The 21,787-nt window shown below is 41.6% G+C and overlaps 3 protein-coding genes across 3 annotated transcripts; all 3 read left to right on the top strand.

The window, feature by feature from the left end:
- The first annotated feature begins 211 nt into the window (after window positions 1-211).
- On the top strand, window positions 212-2,297 carry LOC110991086 (lectin-like). The gene is made up of 2 exons (XM_022256234.2): window positions 212-419; window positions 1,230-2,297. Exons 1-2 carry the CDS (start codon window positions 256-258, stop codon window positions 1,528-1,530), a joined length of 465 nt encoding a protein of 154 aa, XP_022111926.2. The 5' UTR covers window positions 212-255; the 3' UTR covers window positions 1,531-2,297.
- Window positions 2,298-6,437: 4,140 nt separating this feature from the next.
- On the top strand, window positions 6,438-8,904 carry LOC147794978 (galactose-specific lectin nattectin-like). The gene is made up of 2 exons (XM_087132374.1): window positions 6,438-6,650; window positions 7,842-8,904. The coding sequence occupies exons 1-2, from the start codon at window positions 6,490-6,492 to the stop codon at window positions 8,155-8,157; spliced, it is 477 nt and encodes a 158-aa protein (XP_086988500.1). The 5' UTR covers window positions 6,438-6,489; the 3' UTR covers window positions 8,158-8,904.
- Window positions 8,905-11,591: 2,687 nt separating this feature from the next.
- LOC147794977 (uncharacterized) lies at window positions 11,592-21,176 on the top strand. Its single transcript, XM_087132373.1, has 2 exons — window positions 11,592-11,759; window positions 18,738-21,176. Exon 2 carries the CDS (start codon window positions 18,776-18,778, stop codon window positions 19,838-19,840), a length of 1,065 nt encoding a protein of 354 aa, XP_086988499.1. The 5' UTR covers window positions 11,592-11,759; window positions 18,738-18,775; the 3' UTR covers window positions 19,841-21,176.
- Window positions 21,177-21,787: the final 611 nt, after the last annotated feature.

The raw sequence follows: 21,787 nt of genomic DNA, 5'->3' as shown, positions 1-21,787 counted from the left end.
CCGTTTAAATACAAAACTTTGTAAAAGCTAAATTTGCTTTTTTCGGTGGTTATCTCTTCTGATATCAGCTGAGAATTTTTGTCGTCGTGAGAGATACGGAACAGAGCTGTCAATTACAGAAAATACACGTTGACAGTGCGTACAGAGCTGGGTGCAAATTCAACCAGCTTGGTGACGTCACTGAAAGGCTGGATAAAAAGAACACACTCGCCTCCAGTGTCTCCACATTCTCTCTGCAATCCAAATTGATTCAAAATGAACGCACTTGCTTCCAGCCTGGTCCTCACGGCCGTGGTGTCTACCGTCTTTGCCGGCTGCGGTCCTATTCTCTGTCCGCCAGGTTATACAAAGTGGCAAACTAACTGCTACAAGCTCTTCGATGAAGTCAAGAACTGGGCTGCTGCCGAGCAACGTTGTGTGTAAGAATGACAAAGTTTGATTCTGCTTCAAGAATTCAGGTCGCATTTTATAAGAGAAAGAATGAATCTTTTAGTAACATTTGTGTTTTCCCCAATGTTTTCGGCATTTTCACAATGTCTTGCATAATCTTCTGCGTTGCTCTTTCTATTGAGCACAGCAGGGACATGCTTGGGATATAATTGCTGCAGTACGACAACCAATGCAAACCTTTTTGTATCCGGTGAAAATACAGAATCACAGCTGAATCGGAATGATATTTTCTTATATAGGCACGCTTTCTGTGCATGTTTGTACCCTTCTTTATGAGAGCCCAGTATTGCATGCGTTTTATTTTCAAACGGCAGTTATCTTGATTTTCACAAGCAGCTATTGTCTTTTTAAAGAACATTTCTTGTTATAACTATCTTTATTTTATTGAGCAGGTATTTTTCATTGTCAAGAGTATTTTTCGGGATCTTAAAGTTTTGGCCGCGGGCCTTTAATTGATTTGTATACATCAGTTATACAGGCCTGATCGTGGGAAATGTTGAGAAGGAAAGTCCATATCCCAATTTCATAAATGACATTGGGACGCACAGTCGAGTTCTTAAAAAGTAATTTGCGGGTTTGCCGCTGTTTCTATTGATTAACAGCCGCGACAAATATTACTGTTTCCAAGAGCAGCTGTAAATGTTGTATATAAAGCCGTATTTCCGAAAAGTCAAGTTGTAGCTTATCCCTGTCAAGTGAAAACAGGGGTGAGACTGATAAGACATAGTTTCAAACAAGGAAGGGAAAAATATTTTTAAAAGCTTGTGCATTTCTCTTAGTGCCGATGGGGCCCACTTGGCGTCAGTGCACTCGGCCGCCGAAAACAACTTCGTAAACCAAATGGCACTCCAGGGCACAGCAGGCGGGCAAGAAACCTGGATCGGCTTGAACGACCTCCAGACGGAGAATAGCTTCGTCTGGACTGACGGCTCTCCGATAGACTACACCAACTGGGAGCTTGACGAGCCCAACGACTTCTATCCGGGAGAGGACTGCTCACATCTTAATCACGTCGCCTCAAACGGCGAGTGGAATGACTTCTACTGCGATCAAGAATTTCGGTTCATCTGCAAGAAGTAGTCTTGTAGTCAGAAGTTGTCAAGAAATGACGAGTATAGGCTTCAAGGCATAACCAGACATCGCCTGTGTCCTTTAAATTAGTAGTCTTTGCCACTGTTCCACGTTTCATGCAAAATACTAAATGAAGAGTCACGACATTGATTTTAACAGATTAACTTGAAGAAAGACTATATTTCAAGAAGTTTTAACCTTTTTAACCTAACGTAGAGCATCATAATTAATCAACAAACCACATGGTATGAGGACTAAGCCTAACAGGTGTAATGGTTAAAACTGATTAATCATACACGTGATGAGCAATTGATTCTGGGATGCATGTAAGGTACCCAGGAAATCGAATTTTTATACCTCTGGTTTTCAAATAAAATAAGGTTTAAAATGACAATCTATAAAACTGACACCTTTTGCATGAGACTTATGGTACAGTGTGAGGATTCAGTATTTTCTACAGAAATTGATCGTTTAAAATTAGTCGTCACAATGATATAAATAAACGGCTGACTCGCTGTCTTGCAGTAACGAGGTGTCGGTAAGAAAATGGACGCAAATGTCAAACATATCTATAGTCACAAAAGTCAATGAAGCTATAGTCGACCATGAATCGTGCAATTATTTAATTTCCAACTCAAAAGAATTTAAAGGAAAATGAAAGAATTGTCGTGTGCCAGTTTCATTTGATTGCTTACATTTCCAAAAATACTTTTCACACTTGGCAGAAACTGAATAGGAAAGATGGCGATTAAATCGACTGAATATCGATTATAGTACTGCTGATTCTAGAACCAAGTGCCTTTCTATGTCTTGAGTTGAATTTTATTTTGCCCTTTAAGTGTCAAGGCGTGTGCTTAATTAATCATATTATAATATTTGCTTACATTTACATGTAGGTCATACTTACATGCCATGCATACATTTGCACGAGTTAAAAATTGTATGGACATTACACTCATCTGCACGTACACCAAGTAACTTGTACATGCATTGCCTCATGAGGTGTATTCTAGTGTATACAATTCAATGCGTACGAGTCACAATTTGTATACTTTGGAGTGATGAGGCGTGTGTGGTATGCATGACATCATTTCAACCATTCGCCGTTCAAAAACCGTATCTGACTTTGGATTTTAAACAGCACGGATCACCTAAGATGCATTGTTGCTCTCTTCCAGCTTGGTTTTGAAAGCAAAGACTTGATAACATTCAACGTCAGGTATTTAAGCGTCACGAAACAGAATTGGAGACTTAACAAGCTGAGCCGGAAAACCAGACATTACGTTATCGTAAAGATCTATTATTTGCGTTGCGTCATTTTGAACTTGCGCAATATAGCTTTTATGTCAGGCAAAGCTATGACGCAAACATGCTTGCCGCCATCAAGCGTTTCCAAAGTCTTTTACTGTGATAGCTATATTTTTAAACAAAAATAACTGCTACAGGGGTCCTCCTACAACCCACAAAATAACTGCCTTGTCCGTCCGTCTAGTCCGATTTGTGCAAACATTGATCCGAATGATCATTGATCACGAAAAGTGCGCTTTGCCTTTAAGAGTCATACAAGATTCTGCATTTTTCTCATCCTCCAAACCCGGCCTAAACTCTGCCGATGGTAAAATCACCCTCAAACCCGACATTATAAACAATGCCTGAGCATTCATGTAAAGGCTTACCGGTATAACAGAGTTGCTCACGAAGGCTCGCTACGTGGTTTCTTTTGTGCAGCGGATTGAAATGAAAATTTTACTGAATCTCCTTTAACATTAGATTCCACTTCTTAGAGGTCGTCCAACGATGACAAATGTACGACTCACGATCTTCCATTACCATTACCCTCTACAATCGCTGATATTCCTTGTGCACGGTGTAAATCATTGCACCAATTAGCCCTGTGGCTTCGCCTTCATCCTCCCCCATTCATCGTTGAACTCCTGAGCAGACAGCCAGAGCGAGTTGCGGCAACGCTTCAAAGGTCGGTTGTGCGCAGGACACTTGGCTTGTTTACCCGTTTTACAAGTGCAACTTCAACCGCAAACAACGGCCGGTCTATGTAGGGTCGCAGAGCATGGGAGGTGAGCCGGGCAACTTTTTTTCTCATTGTTTAGGCCTATCGGTGAATGAGGAAGTTAGTGAAGAAGGAATTTCAAGGAAATGCGAGTTGCTTGCAACAGTGCAGGTCATCTGCAAGGCAGTATTTCTCATACACATTAATCAAAAGGGAGGCTGTGAATTTGAAAAAAAAACGGCAGTGTGAAATGAACAAGATACACGTTAAGGTACTGTGTTAGAACTTCGTTATTCATGCATGGCGTCACTATTACTAGCATAAAAATGAATAATGCAAGATGGGTGGAGTAGCGAGGACAGTCTTCGTCGGACAGAATATTCAAGAGGGTCAATTCGGAGCAGAGCGCATTTTTCAAAGAACCAATGAGAGTGGAGTGTATCTAATGACAAGGGACCGAGGAGAACAGAAAGTAGTTCTGAAAAGGGACCAATCAGAGCAGACGACGCGGTGGCATCGCAGAGTGTACGACGCAACGTACGGCGTTGGGCGTGACGGGCAAAGACGGAAGGAGTGACGTTTAGGTAGAAAAAAATGACAAACGGAAAGGAAGACGCGACTTTACGACGCTGCAAATGATGTGACGCCGGAATGTAAAGGTAAGGAAGCGACGACATGATGCACGGAGCAGTTGCGTTACGAATGTAAGAGGCGACGCGATGTGTCATTTATAGTACACCATACTGTTCAGTACCAGCGATAGATGGTGCTGTTAATCAAGCCAACACAAAGCCATTATGGGTACACACAACAGTGATAAATATCCCCACTTCAAAAAATCAGGAAAAATACTCAGAAGTTTCTCAGGTTTTCACGACACACATCAAAATAAAGCTCACTTCGTCATCTTTTATTTTCCTTTCAATTTCAGTGGCTTAACCGATGAATTTGGAAGATGTTTCTCTCCAGAAAAAATCACCCCTCAAAACAGTCACTCCATTGCAAAATGAAGCAATTTGGAGGGCCCCGTTTGGTCCGATACTTTCAGAAATTCTAGCTGGCAGTCCTGCCCCTGGATTTCATCCACCTTTTTTTTTAACAAACCACCCAGTCCACGTGCCACGAAATGCTCTAATAGCAGAGAATTTGACAGCCTACAAATCCTTATTCAGTCCGCGCAGCCAATTTTGGTCCTATTTACTGGCCTGCAATATGATAGAGTTGTGACGCGAGTGTCTCAATTGGTGGAACTAACATGGCGAATGGCGCGGCTGACCCACGAATAAATATTGAGCCGGTTCTCTAACAAGCAAAAGGAGACCACAAGAACTCGGCCTCTGGCTTCGACAGCCTGTACAACATCCACAGACAGGATCCATTGTCATGGCACAGGAAATCTGCCGTATACATGCGAGGAGCCAAAAATAGCAACAATGATTTAAAACAATAAAACAAAACAAACAATTTCCACATGCAAGACGCAGGTAATAAAACAACCGCAACCATCTCTCATTCACAGGTTTGAATTTTTCAAGTTAAACAGACTGGCAAAGTGTATACAGTCAAATTTTGTATAACTGGAAAAAACTAAACTAGTTTAATTCTTAATTTATGTCAAGGGGAAATGGTGTCAGTTTGACAGGGGAAAATGCCAAGCATCTGCTCCGGCGGCAAGGTATAGTTCTTGGGGTGTCACTTTCATTGAGGCGAAAGCAGGAGTCCTATCGTGGACGACCCCCACTAGACGCATCGTGCTCATTGACGGACTGAACTCGTTGGCGGAATACAACTTCACGAACAATGGAGTGTGGGGTCCTCCCCCTCCCAGAGATCCACCTTTCCACCTCTTTCCTTCTTCTGCCTCCATTGTATCTCCGTTCTTTTGTGACCCTTCTTTGTTCCCTCCCAGGCTGAAAAAACGGCGTTTTGTTCCAAACACGCATTGGGTCGACAAATTTTGCGCATTATGATTGGCCAACGCGTAGTAAACTCTTGGAGGCGCACTACTGTGAATCGCCCGTATTGCCTCCACAGTTTTACATCTCCACAAAGGCCCAAAAAACACAAACAAAAAGATGTGGAAATTCTCAACGTACAAGTTCAATTAGTTTCCAGATGACTGTTGATTGGCTGTTCACTTATGAGAGTTTGTTCGAACTCCTGTAGCCATTCTTACAGTTAAGGACCAAAGCCAGCCTGTTGTTCCCGATTAAAATTACTCAAACTAGGGAAAAAGCTCGCCATGTGAATCTTGAAGGTTTACGATGGTAACATGAACAAGGCATTGAAGGTTTGTGCCGGCAGCTAATCTCTTTTTGAGTTGTGGGGTTCTTTCTGATGACGATCAGAACACATCGAATTAAAACAACTGATTTCTTGTTTGAACTCCACAAGTCAAAACTCACAAAAGGGTTTAGTTTCATTGGTATTCCTAAAATCCTTCTATATCAACACTATGACTCTTCATGTCTAGCTGTCAATCATATCGATGCTAGAAACCAGGGAGACAGTTGGAATGACAAGGTGGTTACAAGGATCGATGAAAAATACTACAAAACGGGCTGTCCTGATTCAAAGGAAATATTACATTTGTGAAGTTTGCCGGGAAAAATGCTCATAACACCACACCGACAGCAGATCAATGTTCACATTGACGATTCCCGCAATGTTTGCACCATGTGGAAATTTGACAGTGAGGACAGTAGGTTTAGTCAGAATTTATCAAAGATCGATTTCATTTTGATGAAAAATGTATCGTTTGGTTTCGCCAGATCAATTTTCCAAACATTTTTTTCAATGCCCTTTAAGTTGGGCTGAAACTTGTGTCAACAGCTTGCCAATTAAGTCAAGACATAACATTTATTTTAACACTGTATAAAAGAGAAGTGTTTCTCCAGTGTTTCCATATTTTTCGCCGCCATCCAAGTTGACCCCCCGCGAGTACTGAGCCAAGACTCGAAATGAATGCACTTACCACCAGCCTCGTCCTCACGGCCCTGGTGACTGCCGTCTTTGCCGGCTGCGGTCCTTCGTGTCCAGAAGGTTATCTCAACTGGGAACACGACTGTTACAAACTCTACGATGAAGCCAAGAACTGGGCTGCTGCCGAGCAACGTTGTGTGTAAGAATGAAAAGTACCAATTTAGCAGTTAGTTCAATGATCCAACCAATCCATTCGCACTTTAAGAGAAGAAATAAAATCTGTTCAGATATTCATGTTATCTCCGAGGCTTTTATTTTCTGAGCATAGCAGGGACAGGTTTCGGATATTATTTTATGGACGCCAACAAAATGTAAACTGGTTAATATCAAGTGAAAACACGCAATCGCACTGTTGAAAGGATGTGATTAATCTTTCTCAGACACTTTTTTGTATTTTTATACTGTGTGAAACTATTTCACATGCTTATAGGGTTAGGTGTACGCACGTAAGCCCATCATTCTGTTTTAACATTTAAAATTGTCCAAGCTTTTCTAAACAACTCAGGGTACTGTTGCCATGACACCCATCAGGCAAGACACTGTGATACTGGCATACCCGCGTGTAGCACATTTGCTGCTAAAAACCGTTGAGTCACTTTGGCCGTTACTGGAAACGTTAGTGCCAAAGTATGGTCTGTGGTCAAAGGCGAGTTGAACTGCCAACCTTTCTGTTCAAATTGTGCACCCAAACTTTGCTCATGCACTAAAAACATTCTGTGGAAAGGTTGATTGTTGACTTATCGCTATGTATACTCAATCAACATGCTTAGGCCTACCATGAATGAATGGAATTTTCTGACGGAAAAATATTTATATGCGGTTTTTTGTGTACAAAATGGGTTTTCCCCTCAGGATGGCATCTCCGTTTTTCTCTTGAATAGAGAAATGTTCACAAGCACAAGAATCAAACCTGAAACCAAAATTTCAAATAAGCTTATAAATTGAAATACAGAGATGTATTTTTCAAGGGCTGTAGGAAAATCATTGTATAGCATGAGCCCTTTACAATTGTGCTGAACTTTATTTGAAAGCTGTCTTGACTAAATTTTACACGTTTCAGGAAAACATGCTGGAATTACGCATGTGCAAACAATCACACTCATGCTTGGAGAATAATGGCTGTTTTATGAATGTTGAAGGTATAATTAATTTTTTTCAGTAAAAGATCATTTTCCAGGATGTGTTAAAATAGCTTTAGTGTGGAAAATTATAAATCGAATAGTGAAATTGTAGATTATTTCTCCTTGGTGGAAGCTGGGATGGGGCTGACGAGAAATTGTTGGGGGAAAAAAAAGAAAACAAGAAAAAAATCTTGTCCGTTTCTCTTTAGCGCCGATGGGGCGCACTTGACGTCAGTGCACTCAGCCGAAGAAGACGACTTCCTCAACCAACTGTCCCAGCAAGGCACGGCCGGCAACAAGCACACCTGGATCGGCCTGAACGACCACCAGGCGGAGGGCAGTTATGTCTGGACTGATGGCTCTCCGACGGACTATCTCAACTGGCACAAGGGCGAGCCCAACAACCACGGCAAGGGAGAGCACTGCATGGAGATTAACTTCTTCGAACTGGACGGCACTTGGAACGACCATTTCTGTGATCGAGAGCACCGATTCATCTGCAAGATGCCACCAATATATGACTAGTTGGCTTCAAAGAATAATCAGACATCGCCTATATCCTATAAAATAGTCTTTGTCACTGTGCCACGTTTCATTCCAATATTAATGGAAGAGTCACGACATTTATTTCAACAGATTAACCAGAGAAAACAGAATTTCAAGTGATTAAAACCATATTTAATTTGAAAACCAGAGGTATGCATATCGGTCCTGTAATGTCTTTCATACACCCTCTCAAGAAGTGTGACTTATCAATGCTGTGAGGGTTGGTTAAACTATTCTTAACCACCACACCTGTTTGGCTTAGTCCTCCTACCATGCGGCATGTTGATTAATCATGATGCAACAGTATTATTGGTTAAAGGGACATGGAATATCTTACAACATAAACTCCTTTTGTGCAAGAATTATAATCCAATTTCGGGTTTCACTGAACAGAAATTGGGCATTTAAAATTATCCATTATAATGACATAACCTAACGGCTAACTCGCACTTTTTCAATCCAGGGTAATCTTCAACCAACGGTTGGTCTAAAATGCCTCGTGTCGGTGAAAACTGGCATAGGCCGAAGTATCACCTATTTCACACAAACAGACCGCTTATTGATGAGACTTACATTACTACCTTCTACCCGCTGGTTTTACAATTCAGGTTCACAGCATTTGCTGCCCTCACATTAGAATATACAACCCGCCCCTGTTGAGACTTCATGTTGTAGAAATAAGCAATGCCAACAATAAAGCATTTGAAAACATTGCCCACAAAAACATGAGGCTCTGGTCAATTTATTTGGCACTAATTGCGTTCATTCATTACACAGCCTTTGCCGTTCGTCAGGAGATTGTTCGCTCATGAATGTCTTAGTTGAGTACAGTCACTATAAGAGTCACGAAAATAGAAATGGTTCTTGGTGGAACTTGTATGCTTTAAGATAACTGATGGCAGTGTAAACAAAAATTCTTGTTTTCCAGAAAACAGAAAAGACTGCTTCGATTATGCTGTCATCACAAACGTCGATGAAGTATACTGTTAGATTTCCGATATCTCTTAAAAATACAGCCTGTTAACGTCGGATTTTCTTACCCGAAAAAAAGCTGCTGCGGCAGGTTTTTCCCGCGGATTCTTTAACCTTGCCATTTATCCATGATTCCCATAAAATATGAAGGGAGTTCTTGAGTTCAGGCATCAGTATTTTCATTCTTTTCCCCTTTTTTTCAACTACCCTGGTAAAAATTGTGGCGCACGCCCACACGTCAATCGGTTCATATACAAAAGGTCCAGAGCGTATACAGGCGTCACCCGTGGCTACAGTATGTGTTTTTGCCAATACAGGCGTTTCACAATAGCGCACCTCCAAGAGTTTGCAACGCGTTGGCCAATTACATTGCGCGAAATCTGTCGACCCAATGCATTTCCGTTTTATTGATGGCTTAGGCGGGTCTACTTAGTTGCAGCGTCCACGTGAAGGATCTGTCTTCCGCGCTTTGACCCCATGATCAGGCACGACGCGTTAATACGTCAGTTGGGGGCGGAATCCTGAAATGAGTGTGCACGTCTTCTGTGGAACAAACAAGGAAACTGTGCGTGTTTACAAGTCACCCGGCGTCAAGTGGTTGAGGGAGAACTGCAAGAATCGTCAACCAACATTCAATCTTTATATTACAAAACACTTGCTACACTTAACCAAAACTGAATAAGGACGACACCATTTAAATCGACAGAGCATGTCGATCACAGTAAGCTCGACTCTAACAACGATTTATCGCAGTCTTGAGGTGAGAGTTTCAAGGCGTATGGCCTATAGTAATGTTTGAAGTGTTAAGTGCATGCATGCGTACATTCGTACGAGCTAGAAGCCTTATTTACAATACAACAATCCATGGTTGCATCATTTATGAGGCGTACAAAGTATCGGTACAAATTGTAAGTTGTGGGTACGAGTCATAATTCGTGCGAGTGACTATGCGGATGCAGTCTGCATGTATCGTCCAGACCAACGATACATTGCTTCAATTTTGCATCCTTTCAGGGTGGTCTTGAAAGGTTACACTTAATGATATTCAACACTCGTGTACCCACACTAAGAACGTTTTCTGTGTGAAGCACACATATATATACGGAAGCGTATTTAGGAAATGACTAAAAAAAAACTTGAGCCTTATTATTTCGCCCAGACAGGTTACTATTTCGCCCGGGCGAAAAGCCCATTTTCTTTTAAACATGTCCTAAATACGCTTCCGTACATATAACTTACGTGAAAATCACACTTCACAGACACACAGGTACGTTAGGGTAAACATCTGTTGTTTGCGTTGCGTTATATTGAACATGCGCGTAATTTGCTTAAATATGACGCAAATCAAGAGCACAAACATGCTTGCTGCCACCAAGCGTCTCCGCAGTTTCCATTTTTGCAACTTTATCATTAAATAAAAAATAAACAATGCAGTGCTACAACCAACAAACTATCTGCCGTGTCCGTCCCAAGAGTGCAATTACAGTATGGTCGGAATTCGTGCAAACATTGATCAGTGCGCCCAGTCACGACATTGCAAGAGATGACAAAATGAGTTTGAAAGATAAAAAGGGAGGTTTCGATCAAGCGTCGGCAAGGATCCGAGGTCTAACAAAACGTGCACCTGAGGAGGTCAGTCATCAACGTTCCACAATTGATTGCATGTCTCTTGGTAGGACACGACGATAAACTATATTACAGGATAGATCAGTCCTTATTTCAACGGACTTTGACTTCTTCGCTCTATCTTCTGACTGCCCGCCCACTGGAAGCTCAAATCATGCCAAATCGTTAAATTTCAGCTCGCGGCGGAGGCTACGGGTAATTAATTTCTTGCCAGATAAAAATCTTCAATCTGTATCAGCAACAGCCTAAATTGTGTTGTTTAGTGATCATGCTAAACAATTCTTTATCTTCAAATGCTTAATTTAGTGCGGTACCAAAGGGAAACAACGAACGGTTTATTTTGCCTTTCAGATAGGCAACAAGAAGGGAAAAGAAACATTAAATATAACGCATCAAAGACAATACAAAAGATAACATATCTCTCTTATATATAGCCTCCAAATTCGGCTCACACTTTGCCGATGGTAAAAAAAAGCCCTGACACCAACATTATGAGCAATGCCCTGAGCGTAGGTGAAAAGGCAAATAGCAGAGTTGCTCACGAAGGCCCGCCGCCGCCTGTCTTTTGTGCAGAGGTTTGAAATGAAATTTTTACTGATTTCCTTTAAATAATTAGACACCACTTCTAGGAGGTCGTCCGACGAGGCCAATATACAACTCACGATCTTTTGTTGCCATTACCCGCTACAACTGCTCAAATTCCTCGCATACGATATAAATCTTTGCCTCAATCAGCCGTCTGGCCCCACCTTCAACCCCCCCCCCCATTCACCGCCTGCATCCGTTGCACTGATGAGCAGAATACCCAGCGAGCGTCGCAGCACGCGTTAAAGGTCGGTTCTCGTCGGGCTCGGCACACTTTAGGTTTTTACCCATTCTAGGAGAGGAAACGACAACAAGAGCAGCGTCAACCGCAAACGACGGCCAGTCCACCTGAGTCCCAGAGCTGCGTTGATGCGGAGGGAGAAAGCAGTTCGCAGGAGGTGAGCCGGACAAAATTGATTTTTTCCCCTCCTAGTTTATCGATGAATATACAAGACCGTAAACCAAGAGGGAGGGAAAATCTGGGTCACTTGCAGCATTTTTTTCACCGGGGATAAGGCTTCATGACGGACGCTTCATTGGGAAACATGGTGGCTGTGGGCCGTTTTCAAACAAAACAAAAAATCAACCCAAAAAAATTATGCACATTTCAAGGGAGATCCTGAAGTCAAAAAATCTACTGTGTGAAATGAACAGGCCATGAAACTGCATTGTTTGACATTTACACACAGATGCTTTTCAAAACCTTTACAAGATTGGCGGTATAATTTATACCTGGAATTCAGCAATTTTATCATGTTCTTCAACACGCGACAAGGTAACCAGGCATAGACAGAATGGAAACGGTTGTGCGCGCGGTTTTATTTGTCCCGTTGTGTGCTCGAAAACAAGTTGATGTAAATTTGCCATGTGGTCTGCATACGTTTGGAATGGTAAGCTTCTCTGTCTATTTTGAAGAGAAATTTAAATTCTCTCTCAGTTCACACATATTCATATTCTGCATGGCTTATTGCCGCCTTTTATACATGCGAACAAAGCTGTGCTTAAAGAAACCTCTATCTTGAGCATCTGATTCAATTACCATCCTCCAAAGCTCTGGGTCAGCAGAGTAAATTGCCACCAAGTTCACGTAGGCCTATGCGACTGTTTTTTAACATTCATGATTATTTAATTGCAACTGTATAACCAATTCATTTCAATCGGAATTGGGTGCCTTGGAGCGTCCTATTATTACTAATATGCCAAACGTATAAGCCAGATTTCATGATACATAAACGTTATGGAGGATGCGCATCATAATATGGCGTTTACAAAGCTCTGATACATTGTGTGTTTCACGAAATGTTGACATTAAAGCAAGTGATTACGCGCGTGGGCCGGGTACGCTTCGCTGCCACACATCTCGCAATTTGCTAATGCACAGATTAGACAAGTCAATCACCCAAAAATGCATTATGAGTTGGAAAGGAATAGCGTCGTGTATTGTCAACGCTGTCTCATAGGGATCGTGAAAGATGCTTAAATGTAGAACTCTTCTTTTGTAAACAAGTAGGCCTACTTTTGTTCAAACACTTCATTTGCGGCGTCGTTATTTGTACAGGTACTATACAAATGGAAAAACTGAGTTGATGTTTTGCTCAACGACGGTTCAATTATACGTCAATTGTTATTTAAAATAAGGTACTTAAGTCAACTGCTCGTGAAAATAGCAGTGCTCGGTGTTTTTGTTTTTGTCGTATAGGGACTGATGATCATTCGTATCCATGGTACGCAGTTCCTAACAGTCACGAAGTCGAACGTCATGCCAAACGCAACACAGCAGATGTAGGCTAATGAGAAATTTTCTTTCGGACCGATCACTGCCTTATTTTTCTCGCCAGAAGCTAGCAAACATAGGCCCTATATAGCTATAAACCTTTAATTATACAAAACCAAAGGAATAAGTCACTCAGTGTTAAAAAGAATCTCATATGGCTCTCGAAACACCCAAACAATGAACACTATGTACTGCTAAACACCAAATGAGAGTGCGAACCTCAAAAGTAATTGGAAAAAATGTACTGCAAATCATTACTGCAAACATTGGCTGCCCAAATGAATATATAGTTGGTAAAAATGAGAGGTCAATACTTACACCGATACAGAAGCAAACATATCGACATTCAGATTTTTGCCAACTCTTTAATGCGTGAGACTAGATTATTAATTTTTGAAAAACTACCAAAATCAATATTTAAGATGCTTTTTCCTCTGTTAATAATGCAAACCTTTGGCTTATTGACCAACACATGCAGTTTTCATCGAGTTTCGACTGGTGCATATACTACCAAGGCGCATTGAGCACTTAAAATATCAACTTCCTAAAGATTTGATAGGCGTGATCGACAACTGTGAAGGGAAATATTGAACGACATGTGCGAGACTTAATAAAAGCTTAAATAGTTCAGTGTATTTAAAAAGCATGCCGACAACAAGCATCAAAATATGGAAAGATGTAAGAACGAAAAGGCGTGAATTTACGAGACAAATTTTCTTCAGAACAAAGCTATGGTGATTTAAGTAAAAGGCTCACTGTAAACGAGGAAAACAAAAATAAACACGATAACCAATTCAAGTCACCCGAACCGACTCGCAACTGCATCGCATTATTGCATGTATATCTACGGACACGGATACCTAAAATGCCATATTGTAATTGATGAAATTAATGTTTCCGTTTCGGCAAGTTGTGGAAACATGACCCAAATTTCTCGGAGTAACAGTAGCGGTACTGAAGCAAAAGCTTACGTAATACATATTGTGGCAGTGGTGAATCAAGGTGTGGGGCTCAAGAGGGCAAGATGAGATTTTGTTTACCAATTAAACCCGTAAAAGAGTGTTAGCACTTTCGATTCAAATGTTTTTTTTAATAGAATATGCCCCCAGAAGGGGCATATTGCGCCACTGCTGGATACGCCACGGCTTTATTCGAGGAAGACAGCCTCCAAGTGTAAATTAAATCTTCTAGTAAAATGGTGGAAAAATTAATTGGAGATGGGTAAAACATGACGTCATGTATGACCTTTCACATCCTGTTTCTCCGTGTTCGCGCACGCTTGTCTTCACTTCACGTAGGTCTACTTACCCATGTGATCGAAAATATACATGGGATGGAGAACATATATAACGTTGCCAAGACTTGACTTTAGCGCAGACCGCCGCTAGATTTAGATGGGCTGGCCTACAGAGCTGTTCTTGTTAAAGGATTGATAAGATTTTCAGTTTTTCGGTACGTGCCACTCTTTCCTATAAATCAACAAAAATCTAAACGTACAATAAATCTTGCTTCTTGGTTTCCTGTTTCAAATCCAGTTTTTCTCTGAAGTTTATCTCAAACTAATTTTACAAATTTTCATTTTCGCGCGGGTACACCGAGCTGCACAAGAAGTCAAGCATTTTAAGATTTTCGGAAGTGAATAGTCAATTTTAGCACCATATTTGTCTTTCAGGTTATGCATTTTTTCATTTCTATAAATAAATAGGCTAATAATTTACAACGGCCACCTTTCGGGGAGACTTTAATCAGAACTGAACGAATGAAATGAAATTGGAAATTCTGAAATTGTCCTATTTGGGGGTTCCTGACACGCCACCAGGGTTCAGCTTTTACGCTCCGTTCGATGACCACTTAACCAATGAGCCATTTGCGAGTTGAATTTCAATAAAATCTGGTACACTGATTTATTCTGATTGCACATAAACAAAACAATTAAAAAAAAATTGGCCAGGATTTTTTTTTTTGGGGGGGGGGCAAAACACTCGGCAGCAAACTGACAAACCATGAAGGAAGAGAGGATCAATTGCAGGGTGCTTTACTCAAGCAAATTGGTGATTTTTTATCACCTCTACTCTCCCCCCCTTCCTGTTTGTTTCCCTTTTCTCTCCCCCTTTTTGATTTTTCGATTTTTAGGGGCACCTCTTGTCCCCCATAGGCGGGATCTGTCTCATGCCAAAAATAATTTGCAAATCAGATCGTGGTGAAGCAGTCTCAATGTCGTGTCCTGGATGGCACACATATATATTGTGGCACAGGTGTTGAAAACGACCATTCATTTATCTAGCTTCGGCTGACCAAGGCTACTGTATTAGTATGAAGCACAGGGAATTGGGGTTTGGGTAAGTCACGAGGGACTTGACATTATTGGCTTCTGAACCTACTTCAGCAGCAGAGAGAATGCATAATTATCCTGAACATCGTTAACGAAAATTATGATTAATTATTCATCTTGGAGGAGCTATGGCGGAAATTGAGCATCTTCCCCGATACTGTGGCAGTACATTTTTATGCCTGACGATCAATTAGACATTTTTTTTTTAATCAGGTAAAAGTTCATTTTTTTCGAAACAGGTCAGCTTATTAATTTCTCCCACTGACACGCTCAGTGCACGCGGAGTGACACATAGAAGGCCCTAAACTACAAACTACAGGCAGTTGAGGGCGGGACTGGCTGTGAGATAATCCGTAAAAAACCCAGCTCTTGAAAATTGACTCGCATGCCTCACACTTGCAAGATAAAAAAGGGAACAGGTTTGCTATACACTATAGTATTAGTATACTAGCTACAATTAAGAGAATTTCAATTACCACTGACCTTAACAATTCACGAGTGCGCAGTTTCCCATTTGTTAACTTGGTGAAAGAATTTATCGATATTCTCAAATCGAAGTCGCACGAAACGCGCGAGTGTGTCCTATCCAAAAATGGTTTTCGCAGTGTATGGCGGTGCACGTACAGCAATAACGAGCAGGATGACAATGGCGTTATTGCATATTTTTGCAAATTAATATAAATCTATATCTACAGATTTCAAATTATTGGTGTGGATGTGGGTTCGATGGGGAATATAGCCGCCCCCATATTGCCCACAATGGAGACAGAGATAGGCCTACAGATGAGCAAACCGTGTGTCCAAATCCTCATATGTTTTCGCGGCATGAATTACGGCCTCGGGTAGGAATTGCACGCTGCGGCTTCAAGGATCGTTAGAGTGATTTTTCCCCATTCCTCTTGCTGAAATCAATTAAGTAAGAAGAGCGTAGAGAAGATTTTCATGAAGGCTGAACACAGAAAGAACGGGTCATTCCCGGCTTACTGAAGGCTGACTCATCACATCCTTTCACTGTTGACTTGAACCGAATTGAATGATTTATTGCCACACACCACTTATGCATACAACAATGTATTTACGTAGAAACAGTCTTACATAATTGTTCGCCAGATAAAAAGGTTTGAAGTACATTTTTCTCATAAAATCTAAAAAAATATATATATATAAATCGACGTAATAACAAAGAACTTACAAACATCACTACAATACAACACCGCCATGATGAATATCGCAACATTACTTACTCGAGATTAACGAAAATTCGAGCAGTTGTTTCAAATTCTCATGGTTTAATTGCCGGACTGTTTCAAAATTACATATAACGAAAACAATACTCTGTAATGGCTGGATGGGTAGACTGGTTAGGATGGGCGGGAAATGTGGCACTAGGAAAGCAAACCAGCCCCCCCCCCATGGACAGGTTTTTTCGGCACTTTCAACAACATTTCTAATATTGCACATCATGAAAACATATGGGGTGTTTTTCGAATGTTTCGAAATTTTGTGGTTATCATTTTCTCTGCACTATTTTCCCTTATTTTCTTTTTTTCAAAATCTTCGAAGCGCGAATTTGCAACCGCGCCATGCCAGCAAGGATGATTGGCCTGGCATGCTTTCACAATTTAGAGCAATGCAAAATAGTTTACATTTCAGGGTTACAAAATAAGAAAAAATGGGTGGGGGGGACAAAACTACAAAAAGTTTGACTGTTCTCAAAGCACTACTGAATAATCGAGATGTACCGTTGAGCCCACTATGTATGCAAGCTTTCAGTTCTGTAAATACGACAAAAAGCAATCAAGCAAACCAAAACAATCAAATAAATCTACATAAAATACTTCATAATTTACTTTCCATTGCCAGGAAACCATGATCACGTAGACTTTCATGTTTTTACTGTAAGGGGAGGGAGAGATTCGCCGATATACGTGGAAATTAGAAATATAGAGTGAAATTGTATGCGTCGGCGAGCGCAAGCCCAAGCCTGACTAGAGTAAACCAGACGGCTGTTTTGCGAAGAACAGTACCTTCCTCTGAACATCCCGTGTCAATGCCATGGCAACCAACGCCCGATCCATCATGTTTTAACGCATGGCGTGACAAGCTGACTCGGGAGCGAGATTGGGAAGATACGAGAACGCTAACCGGCCCGCCTCGAACAAGATTTTAAGAAGCGACTTTCCGGTTTTCAATGATTAACACAGAATCAACCAATTACTACGGTGTTTCTAGCGGGGCCCAAACAGCCGTACCACGGACACGCTTCACCTCTGCTCGGAGCGGAGGTTGGCTTTTTGAAACGGAAACCTATTCGAAGGAGGAGACATCATGCGGATGGGCTATATCTTAAGACAGAGCCAAGGTGATGAATTGGGTGGGGACGGACTAAGTGCGTTTGGAGAATATGCACGAAACGTGCTCGACTCAAATCAGACGCGGTCAAAGTCTACGCCTCCGAATATTTTGCGACTCTGTACGTGGATCGCACTGTAGTGTTGTTGGTAATAAGCATCTCGCCTCTGGCAGAGGATTGTTGAAAGAGGAAACACATCCATGTTTTAGTAGTGTTACAGGAAAAAATGAGAATGCTGTTCACAGGTACTTTATTTCTTCGGACTTTATTTACTGTGGTCTTTAAATACCTCCCAGGAAAAACAAAACAGTGGTCACTTTAAAGCACAAATATATATTTATGTTATTGTTAAAAAAATTTGGTTGTATCCCAAAACAGCAACTGCTGTAATGCCAATTGAACATAGAATCTACTGTTGTTTAATTATAGACATTTTTTAACAGTATGGGTAACCAGCAAGGAAAAGTGTACTTGTACATGTACCTCCTTCATTTCCGCAGAGAAGACAGATGCGTCCAGAAGATGCGTTCAGCGTCAGATGTTGATTTAACGTCTTTCTTATAACGGGGACATAACCGTACAAATACACTTGTTAATTCGTGAAAGACAATAGTTTTGAGATTTAAACTAGATTGGGTATGATTCACCGGCGGTTAAAACATCAGGCATCAGTCTTAATAGCTTAATCCATGCAGCCCCACCCAATTATAAATGAATTCACAAATGGTGCTTGTCCGGGCTCAATTATCATGAGCAAAAACGTTACTGGTAAAGGCAAATAACCTCAATCCGAAATTAATTTTCCATATTCTAAAAGACAAAATAGTTGATGCACAGGAAAGCATTCTAACTTTTATGCTTAAACTAGACAGGATACGAGTCGGCCATTCACACTTTTCAAAATATTATACTTGCAGAAGGATGAAAACTCCATAACGATCAAGTTCACATCGGTATGGCAGATCGTACTCGATCCAATAGCACTGTGGCAACCACGGCCACGACAGCGACAATGGCTTACCGAAGAAGCACCTCGTCCTCTATGTCCCCTCAGACGTCCTTCGCAGTTGTCCACTCAGGGCCCACCCCAGACTCTGCAGAAGGGACAGCAACCAGCAAGACGCCCAGCGGGTACGCTTCTTCCTGCCCGGACCTTCTGTTTGTCAAGACGGAACCGTGCGCCGTCGGAGAGACTCACCGGAAGCTCCATCTCTCTGCGTCGCTGAGCGAAGGACGGCATAGTCCCCGAGCGGATGGCTACTCGCGGCATCAGCAGCCCCAGAGCACCAAGACCTCCCCCTGCCGAGGGAGGGAAGGACTTTCCCGGAAGACCTCCTCTGTGTCCTCCTGCCGGTCCTCCTCCGAGATGTCGTGCGACGAGGAGCTGGACATTTCCAAGGTCATCCCGGAGATCAAGATCGACGAGCTGCCACAGAGCTCGACACCGTTCCGGGATAAGAACATTTCCGAGATCCTGAGCTTTCTCTTCGTGGGTGACGCCGAGGCAGCCTTCCGGGAGCCCCTCCTGTGTCGTCTGAACATCGAGTGCGTAGTAGATCTGAGCAACCTCTCCCACGATGAGATCTCCAAATCCATCCGGCTGAAGGACTGTCCTTGCGTTTGCCCGTCGCAGATGAAGCACACGCGCATCCGACTCACCCTGCAGGTGGACGACACGGTGAACGAGGAGATAATCCACTACTTCGACGAGATCAATGCCTTCATCGAAGGCGCCCGGAAAGTAGACCGGAAGTGCCTGGTCTATTGTTTCGCAGGCCGATCTCTTTCGCCGACCATTGTCATCCAGTATCTAATGCAACACAACGGAATGACCCTGAAACAGGCCTACAGTCTGGTGAAGAAGAGACGGCCTGAGACCACCATATCAGCTGGCTTCCGCAGCGCCCTCGTGCGACTTGAGCGGCAGCTGCACCCGAACACCAACCCAGCCATCATGTTTGAGAGTGAGTTTCAGACGGAAGCTGTGGGACTCTCATGCACCCAACAGGCATGGACCTAACTGCAGGTGCAAGTAACATGATCAAATACAAGCTCTTGATGCACGAATTGATAGTAGGTGAGATACGAATTTCAATATACCCGTCCGTTCTCAGCACTACCGCGTAAACTTTCCATTATAATTTTGCCGTTGAACTAAGAAAATTGACTGCAACAGAGGAAGACTCTCAACCATCTGAGCCAACCAGGACTGTAATGACCATCTGAAATTTCCCCAAGCAATGACTCAAAACCTTCTGTTGTCACATTTAAGCAGTTGGACAAGTCTATCTAGATTCTGCTGTAAACTTACTAGTAAGTTTGGAGCCCTGTTCACTGACGTGGCTGTTGACAATAGCTATCATAATTCGTGAATGTTTACGCTCAACGTTTCCGTCAGAGCTCCCCTGGTATTTTTTTCAATAACTTAAACTAGACGAGAAAAGCAGTGCGCTATAAGGTCATCAGTATTTGACTCACCTGTCAACATAAAATAGCCTTAGTTCTGGCAACACATCTCTAAGAAGACCCTGTTTTCGATGTCACTTCTGAAATCTAAATTCACAAACCGTACCAGGTAAAATTCTTCCTCCACTTCTGGGCAGAAATTGTCCTATACACGTATTGTATATTACACTTGTATTATAACGTGTGAAATTGTGAGTCCATTTTTGTTAAAATGAAAATATGATGCCAACCATTAACTCGCTACTAATCTCACAAACGCACCATTTTGTTATCCACCCACAACACACTGCTGAAGCGTACATGTTTTAAGTTCAATTAATATCTAAATGCAACCAAATAATGTCTGGGAAAAATCTCCACTAAGGACTGACTATTTTACCAAATTTTTCGAGAAGAGCTGTTTTTATTTTTCTAAAATAAACAGCTTACAAAACACCGGGAAGCCTACAAAACTTGGGCAGAATCTAATTAATTAATGAATAATTAAGGAATCGATCAGACAAATATAGCAACAATGGAGCAGCAACACGGCTATCAAAGTCACGTGGTAACATGAAACGCAATCCAATGAAGTTAATGTCAATTTTTGGACAAACTATAGGAGAGTTGTTACGCCGCTTGAGATTGTTTCAGGACCCTTGTACAAGCTTTCGCACTTTTTTCGGTCACAAAGGAACAGCGTCATCCCAAAGATAGGTTTTTGCGGGAGGTGTAATTAGAATATGTTTCCTACTGCATTTGAAATAATCTCAGTGGAATATTGTACTCAAGTTCTTCGAGCCAGCACGAAAATGTCATGAGTGGAATAATTTGACTTACTCTGTACAAATATCACAATGACTTGTAAATTATATAACGGATATAAAATTGTTCTTTCATTTAAAGGTAAATATTGTTGAAATCTCCGATGGTATACTTCAATGCAGTGTGCTGTGTGTTCAGGTTTTCTGTTTTTCAAATAACCCCCTTCGGCCGATGTATATGTTTTAATGACATGCTCTTCAGCTCCCGAAGTACAGGTTCGTTCATCTTGATTTAACTGGTCACTGTTCTTTGAAGAGACCAAAATAGCTAGTCTTCACCAATCCTTGTTACCATGACGACCAGGCAATGTGCATGAATGACGTATCTTTCATGGCGACTAGAGGTCAGTGGATTAGTGGAAACTTCTTTTTTCATGCTGACACAAAATACTGAGGTTATTTAAGAGAAAACCTTTAATGGCATGCCAGTGCACTGACATTGGATGGCTACCAAATATCGTAACTTGGAATGGCAAAAGTATTAAAGTGGAAATAAATTATCACCTTTCTCTGGATGTTTTGCTTGCCCAGCAGAAGTGTATAAAGGGATATGTAGGATATCTATTGAACCCATGGGATTTGGTACATTTAATGTACATAAAACATTAGGCGCCAACCAATTCTAGGTACGACATCGATTAATTTGTAAAGTTATTTTGATGACACATTAATTTTCCAATGTAATCCTTTGGCTACTT

This window comes from Acanthaster planci, unplaced genomic scaffold, assembly GCF_054643075.1.
Source record: "Acanthaster planci isolate LZ-2023a unplaced genomic scaffold, COTS_SCS Contig239, whole genome shotgun sequence".
Lineage (NCBI taxonomy): Eukaryota > Metazoa > Echinodermata > Asteroidea > Valvatida > Acanthasteridae > Acanthaster > Acanthaster planci.
Note: the sequence above shows the minus strand (reverse complement) of the source record. Positions and strands in the feature narration are given on the sequence as shown.

Coding starts and splice junctions, on each gene's coding strand:
- LOC147794978 (XM_087132374.1), top strand. CDS start 6,490: ATGAATGCACTTACCACCAGCCTCGTCCTCACGGCCCTGGTGACTGCC. Junction 6,651..7,841: donor GCTGCCGAGCAACGTTGTGT/GTAAGAATGAAA, acceptor GTTTCTCTTTAG/CGCCGATGGGGCGCACTTGA.
- LOC147794977 (XM_087132373.1), top strand. CDS start 18,776: ATGGCAGATCGTACTCGATCCAATAGCACTGTGGCAACCACGGCCACG.
- LOC110991086 (XM_022256234.2), top strand. CDS start 256: ATGAACGCACTTGCTTCCAGCCTGGTCCTCACGGCCGTGGTGTCTACC. Junction 420..1,229: donor GCTGCCGAGCAACGTTGTGT/GTAAGAATGACA, acceptor CATTTCTCTTAG/TGCCGATGGGGCCCACTTGG.